Consider the following 17,166-nt stretch of genomic DNA (forward strand, 5'->3'; position numbering starts at 1 on the left):
TGACTGGGAACTTGAGCCTGGCATTAGCATTCATCCATCTCATTCTTTCTCTGTGCTCCTTCATGTTTATGGAGATGAGCCTTTAATCACATAACCTAACAATCCCCCACTTGGAAGTAAAATCTCTCCTTGCACAGCACTTCGCATCAATCTGTTTTACAACCTAAGAGGACCACACTCCTGAAGCAGAAGACTCAAGGCTGCTGCAAGATGCCTTTTAAGGGGCTTGTAGGTCTATGTGGATCTGTTCTGTCTTATGATCCCGTGCCTCAGAAAAGGGTAGCTGCAAGGTATGCCCGTGTACTGCCAGCTGGACCTGTGAGAATTAGTCTTCTCTTGCCTTGCAGTTGTTGTCTTCATGGTGCTGCTAAGCTGTACCTTTAGTTCTGCAGGGTGGGTAGGGCTCTTTGTTGTTCCAGTCTATGGGTAAATTAGTTCCTATATCCAGATTCCCTGCATCAAGGGCAAAACAAGTTGTCCCTTAAGTATGAAATGTAAATGGACCCCTGTTCTTGGAATTAGGGAGTAACTCACCTGTTAATGAGGTGAGTTTACCTGACAGGCCATGCTGTAACATACTATATGGGATGTCCAGGCCCAGCTGATACCCATCCTAGACTCCCTCTCAAGTCACAAACCTCTGCTGGGAGGGGTCACCGTTTAGATTTGGTGCAGAGCCAGTATCAGTTACAGCTTGGACCCTGCACTAGGGATGAGCCCTGCATCTGCAGGGCTGGCCTGGCTTGTTATCCAGCCCCACTGCACTGAACCCCCTCCCACTTCGCTCCCCTGCCTGGGAAATCCCCATTGTTCTTGTTCCTCTGGGACAGACCCCTCCAAACACACCTGCTTCTTCTGCCCTGCCTGCCCCTGACCCCCACTGCCCCAGCACCAAAAAAACCAAAACAAAACCAAAACCAAAAATCAAGTCCCAGGAAGGTCCCAGCTTTGTAACAATCAACCTTTGGATCAGGTCTTATCCAAAGCACCCTCAAGCTCAAGGCAGTATTATCCCATTCACCTTTGACGAGATCAGTTGAGAGAACGAAACAGAAATTATCTGCAGTCTGGTACAAGGTCTGTTGTTCAAATACTCTTTTGCCATAGTTGGGTTTTTTTAACTGTATGTATGAGCGTCCTGGGAAGAGGATTAAGTACTTCTAACATGCTGTCAGCATGTTCAAGAAAAGGGAGTTTATGTGAAAGTGGATGCTTCTTTCCTGCATTGTATTTATGCAGATCCTCTTTATGTTTGAAAAATAAATTTTGTTCTTTGTAGCAAGGGTTCAGTCAAGTGATGCTGATATGAAGAGCTAATTTAGCAAGTTATATAGGTGTATTCTTAGAGTGAAAATTCTGTAGTATTAAAGGGCTCTTGAACATGGAAAAAAGCATAGTAATCAATAGCTAGATGTTGAAGCCAAGAAGCATTGTCAAGAGAAATCACAACATGCAAGTTGGGTTTGTAAGGAAACAATTTGGGACCTGCAGAGCTTATTGATTACATGTTTTGTCACATAAATGCTCTTATATTGCTTTTGGGGTTAACGTAGAATAACATGGCATGGTATGAGGCTTCTAAGCCTGGCTGCACCCTAGCTGATTCCATGAAGGGATAGGTGGGATGTCCTTCCCAGAAATGGAACCTGTAGAATGTACAGGAGGGATTATTTGCTTGTACAGAAACCCCTTGGATCTGCTGGGCTCCAGCTTGGCACTGGCTGCATACACCTTTGGTTAGGTTGTTAGAAAACTTCAGCATGTTTTGATTTTCAGGGGTGGTTATTGATGGAGGGGAAAAAAATATGGGTGGTCCTTTTCCTGGTAACTATTCCTCTGAGTTTCTTCAAGGTGGAAAGTGGCAACAAAGCTTCAAGTGGTTTAGCAGTGAAATTTATTTGAACACTCGTGTATATAGCCCTCTTTTTGTTTGACTTTTCATTGGAAAATTGTCATTGGTACTTCATTGGCAAACAGTCTTGCTGTTTAGTTTATAATTTACACTAACCAGCTGGGGTTTAAACATTCAGAATTGAATATGCTTTAGCATCTTGTAATTCTCGAAGGAGCAAGCACTCTGTGATGCCATTTTTTGATGTTAATAGATGCATGTTTTGTTTTGTTGGTTTTTTCTCCCAATGAACTAGGAGCATCTTATCCACAACATATTCCTGAAAGAAGCACTTTGAAATTCATTCTAACCTGGTGTCTGGAAATAAGAGCAATTCCCAAAAAGGTGTTTATGTTTTTCTTCTTATAAAGAGAAATCCTTAGTAGTTCTATGCTCTATGGGTTCTTACAGATCTATCCTTGCTTCATGTGTAGTTACTGTGTTTCTTGGTGAGTAAGGATTTTCAATTTGTATGCTGCTGTTTGTAATTTGTTTTAAGAAATTTCGCTTCTGATACTTTATCTGGCAAACTATGAGATACCAAAATCTCTATTCCTGTTCTGCAGTACCTTGATTCATAACTAATCTGGAAGTAAATAGAAAAGTATTAGATATTTGGATTCAGGTAACTGGAAGGCTCATGGCACCTGGCCTCATAGGCATTTTGGAGAAATCTTTCTTTCTAATCAAAGGGCGCCATATCTGTGTCAAGTTTTGTTACTGAAAATACTCATGTTGCTCTATGCAAACACAGCCATAATGTCTTCACAGCATTTCAGTAACTGGCAGAATTTGAAGAAAGATTTTTGCTTCTATAGTATTTGTTCTCACAATGTGTGAATATTATTTTCCTTTCATTCTGTGCCTGCAAAAAAACCTGGAAGCTTGCAACTGGAAATGCGTGTGTATTTCTGGTATTGTCAGAACACATTTTAAAGATAACTTTGTATGAGGGTTAAAGCTAAACAGTTGTGTTTGTTGAGTCTCACTTTTTACTCATTTTAATGTATTTTGTAGCAGAAGAGAATCTTCCAGTTGTTTCAACTTTTTCAAAAATGCATTTAACAATTTGAAGATTTGTCTCAACGATAAGAGTAGGCAGAGAGTGCTGGCTGGGGAATATCACCCAGGCCAGTTTTTATAACCTATCTGCTTTATTACCTGTTCAGTGTAGAACGTGCTTTATGTAACTCCATACTCAAAAGTATTGTCTGGAAGCACAGTGTTTGGGTGCACTCAGATTACTTTCTGAGTATTCTTTTGTGTAGACTGTGCTGTCTGATTGCACTTGGTGTTTTGGATCACTTTTCCTTTATGCACTGTGTCTATTTCCACCTTGCTTTTGAAAAAGAAATTGTAACTAATTGCATCTAATTTTTACTGTATCTTTCAGTGCTCAATTTAATTTTCCCTTAAGAAAAGCTTGCAGTTCCATTATGTAGGCATAAAGTATGGAATAAAAAACCACAGCAGCATTTACATGACTTATTAAATACCATACTTTATTTACAGTAATACCTCCTCTAAGACTTTTTATTATTCCTTTCATTGCTTCTGTAACTTAGCAAATGGTGGTTTGTCTTGAATTAATTTGTGTTATGTAGATGTTTACTTAACTAAAGTGCAAATACTAAATAAGAAAGCCTCTCATAAATCTGGGATTTTTCAGGGAATGGGTTGTACCTGTTTATTTGTTTCTCCCCCGCTCAGGCTAAGTAGGATTTTCTGACTTGCTAGCTTGTCCCAGGCATTAGGGTAACAGTCAGGAACAAAACAACAACAACAAAAAGGTAAAAAAAAAAATCATAGTAGGTGAAAGTGTGCATTGGGAAATAAATTGTATTATCCATTAACCTGTGAAGTGACTGCTTCCTGTCCCCAGGCAACTCAAATTTTTCCCAATTTTGTGACCATTTTCCCAAATGGACAAGTTTTGTTACCCTTCACTCTTATTGTTTCCCCTGCAGGCATTTTTGCGAGCTCTTGTAGAGTATACCAGTGATGCAGGAGAAAAACGGAGGCTACAAGAGCTTTGCAGTAGACAAGGAGCCTCTGATTACACACGCTTTATTAGAGATTCTAATGTTTGCTTGCTGGATTTACTTCATGCTTTTCCAAGCTGCAAGCCTTCAATTAACCTGTTAATCGGTAAGCGACTGATTTGTATTAAATTAGATCTGGTTTCTGAAAATGCATCATACTAAATGTTCAGTTTTCCAAGAAAGGGTAATAACTGCTCGGTTAACTTCTTTAGAAATATTATGGCATCCATAGTGATCAAACTAAAATTGGGGAATAAAGCTCTTTTCTCCTGTTTGTAGTCTTTGACCCTCATTCTGCAAACACTTAGGTGCATATCTGTGCTTCAACTGACTCCAGATTGCTCCTGTACATAAAAAATAAGCATAAAGTGTTTGCAGGATTAGGATCTTTAAGAAACAGTTAATCAGCTGCTTACAATTAAAGGCATGTTTTTACAACTCCTGATTTCCCTGCCTACATGTTCTTTTCTTGCACTTTTACCTGTTATAACAGAAAGCTTTTCTCAGTATATTTGTATTTATGTCCAACACACTCACTGGGTTCCTTGTATAGAACACTGAAGGACTGAGATCCCAGCTGTAACCACCTCAAATATATCTGAAAATACTGGCAGTTATTTTCCAGATTAAAAAGCAGATTTTCTTAATATGCTTATTTATATGAAACAAAAAAATTGCATTTTATGTTCTTGCAGTTGGTCCTCTCCATGCCTACCTTATATCTTTCCTTCCTTAGTATACTGTCAGGAATCTTAAAAAAATAAATACAAGCTCTGCTTCACTTCATACAAATACATGAATTTTCACAGTGAAAGCAAATACGCTTAGCTTTTCAAAGGTGGTATGAAATGTGCTTTAGCAACTGAACTGAATAAAAGAAAATTTGAAAGTTTTTGCAAAGTGTTCCCCTAGGGAAGTAATGTGCTGAGTGGGCTTAGTGTCTTCATTAAGTGATTTCACTGAACTAGCTTTTCTTAACTGACTTGCAACTATCTTTTGTAGCAAAGCATCTTTAAAATTTGTCAGGGTGTCCAGGTACTGGTTGGAACAACTACAAAAGCATGATACATGTGGAAAAAGCAGTTAAATTGTACGTTACCCTGTTACTCCACTCCACTGTATGTTTTCTGGCATTTGTTATGCCCGATTTTTCTGGTATTGATTGCGTATTGTCACTATTCCCCACCATATTGTTCACTTAGCAATATGTCTCTCCTTTTAATATGCCCTTCTCCTCAGCCAAAATGTACAGTCTGCATGAAGGTCATGCCTTTGAAAGCACCAGTGAATTTGACCTTTTCTGTATACATACATACATATGTAGATATTAATGTGTGCGATATATATAGTGGGTTTCTCATAGAAAAAAATACCCAGTAAACTCCTGTGTCTGTTGTTTTTTTTAGCTGTGATTTCAAAAATTTGCATAGGTACTTATAGTGGTTTGAAATTGAACTGGCACATCTGCTTCTAGGACATTGTATACAGATTCAGTCAAGCAATTCCTATTCTGAGAGCTTTTGAGCTCTTAGATGAAAAGTGGGGAAAACTAAATTTCAGCTTCACCTTGTCCACTAGCTACTGGCATCTCTTCTGGCACCTTACTGTTGTTTTTAACTTACAAAGAACCCCGTAAATTAACTCTTGTGGCTTCGTCTTGTAGAATCGCTAACAGATGTTCCATGAAGTCTTAACAACCATTCAAAATAGGGTGTGAGTCTTAATAGCTTATTGTTGGACCACCAACACTGAATGTTAGTGGAGTAAAATTACAGTTAAATTATAATATGCTGTAATCTGTTGTAGTGTAAGTACTCATTGTATGATATTTTCATTGGAGTGAATCAAATATTAAGGGATGCTTTTTTTTTTTAATTATTTTCTCAGAACATCTTCCTAAATTACAAGCCAGATCCTATTCTGCGTCAAGGTAATGAAATATTCAAATTATATCTCCTTGGTAATTTAGGAATGCTTTTTTCCTAAATATGTGTGTGTGTATGTTATAATCTAAAGAAGAAAGAGAGGAATGAGGGATAAAACCGGAGGAAAAAGCGATTTTGTCCCTGTTGCAAAAAAACCAGGGTTTGAGTATTTCAAACATTGTTTTAAGTGTCAGGCAAGACTTTGATAGAGTTCTCAAGAACAAGCTCACATGTATGAATCTGGTAGAAATTTGGATTCCCTTTTGCAGGCAGTGGCCTCTGAGTCCAGCCTTAAGATATCTTCTAACTATATATAAATATTTCACAGTTAGCTGAACACTGAGTATGTTGGTTCAGTTGAGATGGTTTGGGCTGCAGGTGGACTGTACAGCTATTTCTCAGGTTTTGGTTGGTTTTTTTATATACTTTTGTCTTTGCAGTTCAAACTTATATCAGCCAGGAAAACTGTGGTTTCTATTTAATGTTGTGGAGTTCCCTGCCTGTCCTGCTAGACCAGTCTCACGGAAAGGAGTATGTACAGGGTGGCTTGCTGAGTTAGTTGCACCTCTACTGCACTGCAATAAAAATACTCTGGATACAAAGGGAGGAAGCTCTTCAACTGAGAAGGTATGAATATTAGATCTAAACTTCTTAACTGTTAAATTTGTGCAAGTTTGAAACAACTGCAGTTTCTTTGTTCACTGCTGTGATGTAATGCAGGTTTTTGGCAGTGTACACCTTCATTTTGCAGTTCTACCCTACTTTTAAGTTTACCCTTCCCTCTGTAGGCATATCTAGAACTTCAATGCTCAATTATTAGATTTAGATTTTACTTTATCGACAGATACCTGAGTTGTGAAACTTTACATTGCTGAAAGGCCAGAGTTGTTTTCCACCACACTGTAGTCCTAAGTGAGTCTTGGATGATGTTTTTGTAGACTAAACTACCACTGTGCAATTAAATGGTTATGACTGTTAGTGTTGTAGGAGAGAGGGACTTGGTCACTTCCAGGAAAGGGTGGCAAATAGTATGGGAAAAATCATAAAACTCACTTCTTGTCAGGTCTCACACAGTTTGCAAAGGCCAAATTATTGAATACGACATAGGGGACAGTTGTCTGTGGTAATTCTGATGGGCATCAAAGATGGTTTGGCATAGTGAGTATTATTAAGAGAAGCTACTTTCTGGGATTTTTTGCCTCTCTTCATTTTGTGGTGGAGAATCTATGTAACTTAATCAGTTTCAAAGTTAATAGGTGGAAGATAATTATAAAAAATTTGGAATTCCACTATATATAATTAATTTGACAAAAGAACTTTTGCCAGTGTAATCTATATTTGATTAAGAAAAAAGGAAGCAAGCACAGATTTTGGTTACAAGAAAACTGCCAATAATTCAAGGTGTTGATTCTTCAAAGTGGAAAGAAAACCCATACAAGTTATTCTCATTTTTTAAAACTAACTCAAAAGACAAACTGATTAATATGTGCATCATATATCTTATTCCAGTACTCACATCTGCTCTTTATTTAAAAACTAATTGATTTGCAATATATTAAAGATCAAACATGAAAAATAAATGGAGTTGAAAAAGAACGATTATTGCAAAATGAGTCTGAATAAAGTTCAGAACTATTTACATCTGCTGTGCAAGCTAGAATTCAGCATAGATAAATGTGCAGCAATACATGCAGATTGCAGAAATAGAGGGAATACCAATACAAAATAGATGAGTGTGATCTTATGCAAAAATACCTTAGATTAATTGCAGACACTTTACAATATAAATGTGTTCACCATATGCAGTGTTTTTTTAAGGAATCACCAATTTGGAATCATTAACAGAGAAAATGGCTTCCTGACTCAAATGTGTTTTGAAGTAGTAAGTATTACAGAAATACAAGTATTGCCACCCAACAGAAGGAATTACATTATTTTTTTTATCATCATGAAACCAGAGAAATAATCCTATTTAACACTGTACTATCTGTAGTGATTTAAATGATAAGAATTGAGAAGTGCTAAACCACTGAGTTTGACAGAACAAAGTTTAAAAAATTTGGTCCAGTACCTTATTCCTTCCTTAAACTTGAAAGTAAATTAAAATCCATTCATTACTAACATGCAAAATAAATTAGGTATTTGCTTATGACTTGAATGGATAAAACTCTACTATGGCTGCTGCTGAGTTTTGACTAATATATTAAAGAATTAAAAATTGTCATCTCTTGTTTTCTATATGTTGTTAGCCGTGCCTCAGAGAATAGTTGTGGAGCTGCTATGAAAATTATATTTAGACTTCCTTTCAAACACAGGTCTGAAGGTCAGAATTAGAGTTTATTGGTAGAATGATATAAACCATTTTCAAAGATCTTTGAGCAGTTGTCTGCCTGCCCTCACCCATATGCATTTTTGGAGATCATGTAAAACTGTTATGAAAATTAAGAAGGCAATCTCAGTATCCCTAGGCTTCAGTTTGCTATAAACAAATCTTTATCTCCACTGGAATATTTTTAGACGTCTACAATGTAAAAAAAAAAAAGGTTGAGTTGCCTAAAATAGCAATAAACTAGCTTTACTTCTCTTTGACTACAAACATCAAACTTCCCATGAATTCTGTAGCAGTATTTGCCAAATTTATGGTGCAGTCAACTTTCATATTCAGAAATTCAGGTTTGTGTGATTTTTCCCTAGATTTCCTCCATACAGATTAATAGATTTGTAAATATGGTGTGGGTTTTTTTCAGAAACTCATGTGAAATTTTATTCTAAATATCTGTGACATTAAAAATAAACTCCAAACTTTGGGATTTGGAAAGGTGTGTGGACACATACACTATGTAAATATCCTGAAGGTTCTAAAAATGTCATGGTATTTTCACTGCTTAAGAATATTCCTCAGCTGTATCCTATCTAATTTCATTTTAGATATCTATTTTTGCTCGTCCAAACAATACTTTCCACTTACCTGCAGACCCATCTGTCCCACTCATGATGGTTGGTCCAGGAACAGGAATTTCACCATTTATTGGTTTCCTACAACACAGGTATGTAACAAGTTGTTACCTGGAAAGCAGACCTTTTATGTTCAAGAAAATGCAGCCTCAGGTTTTGAGTACAAATGCAGTTAATCTCTTTTTGTTTGTTTGTTTTCCTTCTTTTTACTTTTTGTAACACTGGTATGCTGATTAGAGAGTCTTATTAATTTTAAACAAGCAGTGCTTGTATATTTATTTGTTTTTCAAGTGAGTAAAACTTAACGCTTTCATCTGACTATACTGAATATCCACAGTGGGTATATGAGGAATTGGGGTGAACTGGAGAAACAGTAATAAGAAATTAAATCTTTATCTATGTGTTGCTAGTGGAAGTCCTGTGAGAGGCTGGTAGTTTTAGAAACAGCATCGATTGGCTTAAGTTTGGTATTCAAAATCCCTTTCTTTCAGAAGTGGCATCTATATTAAAAGCCTTCGTGTGATGATTGTCAAGGTTTCTCCCACATTCTCTTATTTCTATGTGTTTACACATTTTGATGTTTTAAGATGAGGAGCTTGGCATCTGAACCCTCAACTGGGCAGTAATCTTAGGTTTGTGGGTTTGCATTTGAGGGGAGGTAGATCCCTTTTTTTTCCCTCCGACTTCAGCAATGTAATTTTGCAAGGCAAAGAGATGCTTGTTGGAAAAGTAGCAGACGCTACGTCACCAAGAATACGTAAAAAACATTTGGAGGAAATGAAGAATGGGGAGAGTGGAATATATGGGTGGGAATGGCTGCAAGTTTTATAGGTAACCAACACATACTATTCCTACATGACTCTAGTTCCAGCAATAATGGAGTTTCTTGCATCCTGTAACAGCTATTTTTAAACGATTTTATTTGAGAGAAAAGTGAAATTTTTATGTGATGTTTCTGACTGCATGCTTCTGCTTTAACCAAATCTTTATGTACAATACTTGCTCCTTAATTTTAATTCCCAAATCTGTCTTTCTCTCTCAGAAGTATTTTGCATTTCATAGCATTTCATAAGCATTTGATCAGTTATGAATGAAACCTCTGTCAGGCAGTAACTAGAAAGTTGCAGCTAAAAAAACCTCTAAAGTAATATCTTCAGCATTATTTGAAGAAAATGTAGTGAGTCTTCTGATAATGTGGTAGTGAATAGATGGTTAATCATGAAGTCTAGCAGAATTCTACAGCTAAATGGAAAGCATGCTGAAACTGCTTTGTGCTGAGTTTTCCTAAGTGTCTTTATAGGGCTTCCAGTGAAGGATAAAGGGTAGTGATCTCCTTATTCAGCAGTCAGGATTGTTTTGTTAGATGTTTGGAAGTGTCACTCTTGGCTATTCCAATATGAAACCGTGGCAAAAAAACACCTCTTTGAAGCTGATTGATTTGGAGCTGGGCCAAAAGTGAGTTGCCAGGAAAGTCAAATAAGGAGGCTTTGGCAGTGATATACCTTAAGGCATTTCACATTTCTGCCAATCCAGAGGTTTATTAAAGCATTTAGTTATAGATGGTTTATATTCTGTACTTGATAAAACGGGATTGGATTTTCTTTTTTTTTTTTTTTTTTTTTTCTCTGTTTAGGCAGAAGCTCAGAGAAGAACATACAGACTGGGAATTTGGAGAGACATGGCTGTTTTTTGGTTGTCGGCATCAGGATCGAGACTATTTGTTCAAGCAAGTTCACTCTTTAGCATTCATTTTGTATTCATGAGGGAGTGCTTATCTCTGAGCCATTTCTAACAGTTTTTATTGCTTTTCATTCAGAGATGAGCTCAGATGTTTTCTTGAAAATGGCACCTTAACTCATCTTAAGGTTTGTTTCTCAAGAGACTCTTCGACTGCAGAAGTAACCCAGCCTAAATATGTGCAAGATGTCATTAGGCTTTATGCTAAGGACGTTACCAGAGTCCTGCTGCAAGAGAGAGGTTACTTCTATATATGTGGGTGAGTAGAGTGGAGATGGAGTGTCTCAGAAAGAGAACAGAGGTAGCAGAACTTTGAGGCTTTAGAAAGACTTGGAGCTGTCTGAAAGAAAGGACCAACATATGATGCTGAAAGAGCCTTCCTGTAACACTAGAATTCCATCACTATCTCCATTTTTTCCAATATAGTCTTGAAAGTATAGCTTGTAACCACACAGTTCCACTGGCCTTAGTCACTTATTTTTTTATTTTAGTATTCAAGCTGTAGGAGGTTTCAGGCTAATAGATTTCTCTTGAGAAAATGAGGTATTTGACTACATGTGATGATAAACTAACTGCACAGCTGTGAGATAGCAGCAGTCTTCTGCTGTGTTCCAGGCTTGGGTTGGCCAGAACGCTAGAGCTCTGTAATAATAATAATAATGATAATAGTGTATTTTACAGTGGGAAGTGGATTTTTTTTATTTGTGGATGATAACTTACCTGGAGGTTTGAGACTTTCAGGAAGTTTGTTGATGAATGGACAGACTGTTTGAATATGGAGCCAAATCTCAGTATGTTCCCCTGCAGGAATAAGTGTCAGCTATTTTTATTAATAATAGCTTTATTAATAAATGAGGGTTTGGTTTTGGTGTTGGTATTTTTTAATTCTGGAACAATATGGTGATATAATAATAAATTCAGCAAGTCCAGTTCTCCCTAGAAGAAAACAGTTATGCTGTGACAGCTCAACTATGGTTCCAAGGGTTTTTTCTTATAAATTACACCATACTGAAAACTGTAATGCCTGAGAGAAACCCTTATTACTGTCAGTGCTCAGCTACATGAATACTCAGTAAGAATCTTTTCATATAATATAAAAACTATATTTTTGGGGGGATTTTTTTTTTTTATAATTCCTCTTTTCCAATATTATCCAGCCTCTGAAGCTACTGATAAAAGACAAAATATACCATTATGCATTTTCCTCCTCTTTTTTTTTTTTTTTTTTTTTTTTTCTTTCTTTCTTCCCCCGCAGAGATAAGAAGCACATGGCTGATGGTGTAAATGATGCTGTAGTGGACATTTTAAGCATGGAAATGGAAAACGACAAATTGGAAGCAATGAAAACCCTGGTCATGCTCCGAGAAGCAAAACGATATTTGCAGGATGTTTGGAGCTAAATACTTAGCTTTCCCTATGCCTTGAAACACAGAAAAGACTTTGTTTCACCATATGCTTTTGACTAAAAGTAATCGTCAAAAGTGCTGTCTGTAGTCACCCAAATCTTAATTTTCTCTATTGACCTTTCAAGCAGGAATATGAAACCTTTTACGTGTCAACAAACCAGGCTGCCTTTTGAAGTGTATGGGGTTTTTTAATGATGTTGTATAATGGGCTGTTTCAGTGCCTTGATTCTCTCATTTTAAGATTGGTTTAATGTAGAAAGTAAAAACTTCCATACTTGTAGAAGTATAATTGTATGTTTACATTACATCATGTGGATTTTTTTCCTATAATGTACACAAAAAAGCTAGAGAGATTAAATATGATGCTGATAAATGAGTCATCAAATATGTTACTCACTTTCCAAGATTTATTTGAACACTTCCTAGATACTTCCTGAGACTATTCATATTTTTTCAGCTTGCACAATGACAGTTACTGACAAAAGGAATGAATGATCAGAATATTGCACAGAAAGGTTACTGCATAATTTCAACTCTATAAAGTTTTCTTTAAATAGTTAGCTTTGTCATTACATCATATCTCAAAAGTTTTGCTACACTCCATACTAAACCTTATTAGATATTCCTGCATAGTTATTTAAAACCTTTTTTTTCATTCCTGTCTCTAAAATATATGTGGTTTAATTTATGAGCAAACTCACCAGTTGGCTTGAATTTGATTGCTGGAGAAATATTGCTTAGTAAATTCCTTCTCAGATTACTAAACTAATTTTTTTTTTTTAAGTTGAAGACATAGCAAAATACAGTGTTTTGAAAGCAGTTGCCCCTACATATGACAATCCACTGCAGAAATCAAGTTGTTGAAAGCAAATTGTTGAAGTATCTGGTTTTCTTTCTAACAAAGGCCATTTGGAGTGTAAATAGTTGGAAGAGTGAAAGTATAAGTCGTTCATGCTTCTTTTCAGATCCCTCCCCTCTTCACTCTGCTTTTTCTACTTTCTAAACATCCATGTTGTCTTCTTGGTTCCTTGTCATACTTAGATCTTTAAAGATAAACACAAAGCATGAGAAAATAAATTTTAGACAAATCATTGTTTCCTGGGGAAAATTATTGTTTTGCCTGATGCATAATCAGAACCATATCACTTATTCCAAATCTTGTGGTTGTCTAATGATTATTAGTTAATTGGTAGGTAAACTTAAAAAAAAAAAAAAAGGAAGAATATAGTTAGAATAAAAAATATAGTTAGAATAAAATCATGTTTAAAGAAGAAACATTCTAGTGAAGTCACTGGAATTAAGGTTTTGATATAACCTCTGTAATGATTATTTAAATATCCTTGGAAGAGATCAACTAAAACCTTGTGCAGAAATTCTTCAGCAGAGCGGTTATATCAATCACTGTCAAGTAACCTCTACAGAAATAGCTCCACAGGGAGAGATGGCTTACAGTAATTGTAAACAGTGCATTTTTTGATCTTTGGCACATAAGAAATGCTTTTTTTGAAAAGTACTCAGATTTTAAACTTTAATGGAAATTACTAAGGTGTTACAAACATCAACATTTTGGATCAGCCAGTCACCTTTACATGTTTTTAAGAATTATTAATAAAAGAAAAAAGCTATCAGTATTGCAGTAGTAAAAATAAATCATTAACTACCTTCTGTTAACTGGAGTTTTTTTGGAAATAGAACTTATTGCATCATGTGTCTTAGGATTTATTATTTTCAGTGCTGCTTGGAAGTTCTTGGAGTTTACAGAAAAATCAATGTTTTTCTGACTGCAGGTTGCAGCTGTTCCCAGATCTCTTAAAGGTACCGATTGTTGTGTTACTTACATATCACAGTACAGAAGTTGCGCTGACCGTTTTAGCAATACTACAGGCAGTAGCGTAACACCTTTCGCAGTATTAACAGTTCTGTCCTTTTCTGATTGTGTGCATTACATTTGATAGGACCTGGTATACAACTGGTATCCATACATTGCCCCTCTCCTGTTATCAGTACTCTACAAAACTAAAACACTTGGTTTATTTAGCAATGTAGTGGTAAATCCATAGAGAAGCGCGTGAGGTTTATTATGATCTCTTAGAACAACAAAATAACAGTTGCAGCTTACTCTTTAATTTATAACTGCATGGTGCAGAGCCCAAAGTTCAAACAAATTAAAATAACCCCAACAAAAACCACCATGTCTTACCTGAAGGAAGTAATTTTGCATTCACATTCAGTGACACTGAACGAGCAGAAAAGGCAGGGAGGAAAGGTCTTCTGAGATCCAGGAATCATGGAGGTGGAGAAGGCTTGCAATAAGAACTTGTACGTTTTTCTCAATGCTATCGTGTCTTTGTATAATTGGATAATGCTGGCTTATAAGTTCTCAGTGTGTCTTGTGGAAAAGCATACAGGAATGCATCTTACTTTGTCTTCTAAAGCTAAGCAAGGGATTTTTTTAGGATCTTTCATTTTTTTTTTCTTTAAGCTTTCTTTCATTAGAGAAATACCATGTATGTGTTTTTCCTTATAGTTTCAGAATTCCTTTGTTACAGCATTCCTTTGTGGTTTGAAAGAAGTTGTGTGCTGTTTCTTACATTTGAGAGGCATACTGTGGTGATTGTGCTGGTACAAGAACTGGCTGTTATGCTAAAGCTTTTGTTCCAGAGAAGCATTAATAGTAAAGCATTCATTATGGCTTGATTTCTCATCAGGTTTTGAATGTTACTGAATTTGTGAAATAGGGTTACAATTTTTCTTTTAATCTGGAGTTTCAAAAGAGGGGTTACTTTTTGAATTACTAAACTCGTGCCAGTTTTTTTCAGTTTGCTGCTTCTCAATTCAAGCTGACTCTACTGCACCTGGAAGCAGAAGTAGTATTTCTGTGTTTCTTGCATCTCTATTTCTTCTCCCTTTCCTTCCCCCTTCTCTCCCAACTTTTCAGGAAATCTAGAATATTAGCAGAAATAGGATGAACATGCTTTTCTAGCAGCCTCTGAAGATATTGAGTATCTTGAGAAGTTTCTTCTGAGAAATGACAAGACCAGATGAGAGAAATGGCAAAATCACAGAACATGACTAGTGTGTCCATTTAAGGACTGAACTTAGCTAGTAAATGGCACCTTAGGTGTTGAATGGCACAGGGGTGGGGGTGGGGGGGCGTGGTGGTATTGGAAGTAAAAGTCCAAGTTGATTAAATTTCAAAATAAAAGAAGCTTCTGGAATAAGGCAGGGGCTGTGTTGCAAACTGTAGAGTTTGTAGGCAGTAGAGGAATAGCTTTTTCCCTCTTTCACTATTCCAAGTTACCAGCAACCATGATTTGGAGGTGAATCTGACGGCATTTTACCCAAAATGAAGTGGGTTTTTTCCTAAGAAATCTTAGATCACTGAGCTGAAACATTTTGAGGGGTTCTCCAGACACTGGTTTATTTGGTAATATTGACTCTGCCTCCATAAATACTTTTGTTCTGCCCAACTTTCTGAATAGGACAGGAAAAGACTTTAAAGCAAACAACCAACCAGAAAAAAGAAAACACAAAAAAAAACCCAGCACTTGGCTGATTAACTTTGCTTTTACCTCAAAGGAACAGGGAAACATCAACTGTGTGCTGTGCTTGTTAAATCTGTTTCACACATAAGCCTTATCGTATTTTCGATCGTTCCTGGGGAATGTGTAGTGTATTGCCGTCTGCTTGTTTCCTTTGGAGCTTAACTTCCAAGGCCACAATTTTTGGCTTAACTGCATTCCAATTTTACTTTGGAACTAGAAATGGGAAAAAGAGTATTAGCTTCAGAGAAAGTGAGTGCAGTACGTCTTACCAGTAATGTAATTAGGAATCAGGCTCATAACTCTTCCTTTCTGTCTTTGGTACTTCTGTTACTCTATCTCAGCACCTGTGAGCTATGTACATGTTACTAACAGCTCTCGCTCTGCTCTGCTCCTAGATAAACTTGCCTTCATTTTATACAAGAGAAAACCCAGGCAAGGAAAGGCTACTGAATTGTCCAAAGTGAAGAAGGAAATGAGCAGAGACACAAGCTGCTGTTTCTCCAAGAGCCATGCTACTCATTAGCTCATAGATCCATCTTCCTCATGCATTTCCTCAATAATTGCAGTCTGCTATCACGGGAAATCTAGTTACTTTCCAAAAATGCAGAGGTGGTTTTAAATAATAATTTTGAGTATCTGTTGTACAGTGGGATGGAAACTCAGGCCTTGGGCTTGGTTGGAAGGGGTAGGTCCTGCTGTGCTCTACACAAATTCTGTCCTGGAACCAGTTTGTCAGAGGTGCCAGCAGCAGGCGTGAGGGTACGTGTGTGTCTTTTGTGAGACAGCTGGAGGTGTTGGCTACTGGAGGGACCAAGAGGTTCAGGCCAGCTGCTGGAGAGGCCATGGGGTCTGGAGGTCAACTGAGACCCATGTGCAGGTGTGTGTGTCTCTGTCTATGAGGCAACTGGGGAGAGCAGAGATGTGGGGCCCAGCTACCAGTAAGATCCAGTATATGTGATTGTCTGTGTTGGTGGGATACTTTGTACGTATGTATGTATATATACATTTCCTACTAATGACCTTTAGTCTGGTCAGCTAGAGAGAAGGACAGCTGCTGGTTGGACCTGAGATCACTCCAGATTAGGGCCTGATGCAGACCGGGTTGTGTGTGTAGCAGGGAATGTTCTTGCCCACAAATTTCATCCCTGAAAGAATACACTTTTAAATGTATTTTTAAATAAAACCCCAAGGCTATATTTGTCAAAATTTAGTGGTTTGAAGGTTTTTTGTGTTTCATCACTTGGTATCTGGTGCATCCTGCGTAACTGAAGATGAGGCCACATGTGGGAACATTTATATTTTTTACATGCGGAGCCACACACAGGTTTTGTAGCAGGGTTCTTGTGCGTGCTTTCTTGGCCCCCTGTTCCACAAATGACTGCAGCGTGTGCAGGGCTAAGCAGAAGTTCAGTGAAGCTATTAGCCATTTCTTACTCCCATGACATCTGGTTTTCTCTCCAGCTACTACTCTCTGTAGCTGTATGGCTGGTGATAAGACATTACCTGCTGCCACCATCTCTTCAAGCCACTATGAGGTGGTTGGTTAAAATGCCCTTTTTTATTATTATTTTTCCCCCTCTTCCTGGGCCAGCCATGCCTGGTATGTCAGTGGCCAGCATCAGATGTGGCTGTGCCTCGTGCCCTTGTGCAGATTCCAGGCTGGAG

The 17,166-nt window shown here is 37.2% G+C and overlaps 1 protein-coding gene across 4 annotated transcripts in view; it reads left to right on the plus strand.

Annotated features, from left to right (window-relative positions):
* MTRR (5-methyltetrahydrofolate-homocysteine methyltransferase reductase) overlaps nt 1–14,653 on the plus strand; it is a 32,744-nt gene extending 18,091 nt beyond the window's left edge. For all 4 annotated transcript variants that reach the window (XM_080381758.1, XM_080381760.1, XM_080381761.1 and 1 more), the window contains 8 exons: nt 2,148–2,236; nt 3,859–4,039; nt 5,821–5,863; nt 6,299–6,485; nt 8,787–8,905; nt 10,447–10,539; nt 10,630–10,809; nt 11,806–14,653. In XM_080381758.1, coding sequence (XP_080237884.1) covers nt 2,148–2,236; nt 3,859–4,039; nt 5,821–5,863; nt 6,299–6,485; nt 8,787–8,905; nt 10,447–10,539; nt 10,630–10,809; nt 11,806–11,950 — 1,037 coding nt within the window. In that variant the 3' untranslated portion in view covers nt 11,951–14,653. The remainder of the gene's footprint in view (nt 1–2,147; nt 2,237–3,858; nt 4,040–5,820; nt 5,864–6,298; nt 6,486–8,786; nt 8,906–10,446; nt 10,540–10,629; nt 10,810–11,805) is intronic.
* Nucleotides 14,654–17,166: the final 2,513 nt, after the last annotated feature.

Source organism: Falco punctatus (genome assembly GCF_963210335.1).
Source record: "Falco punctatus genome assembly, chromosome: 3".
Taxonomy (NCBI): domain Eukaryota; kingdom Metazoa; phylum Chordata; class Aves; order Falconiformes; family Falconidae; genus Falco; species Falco punctatus.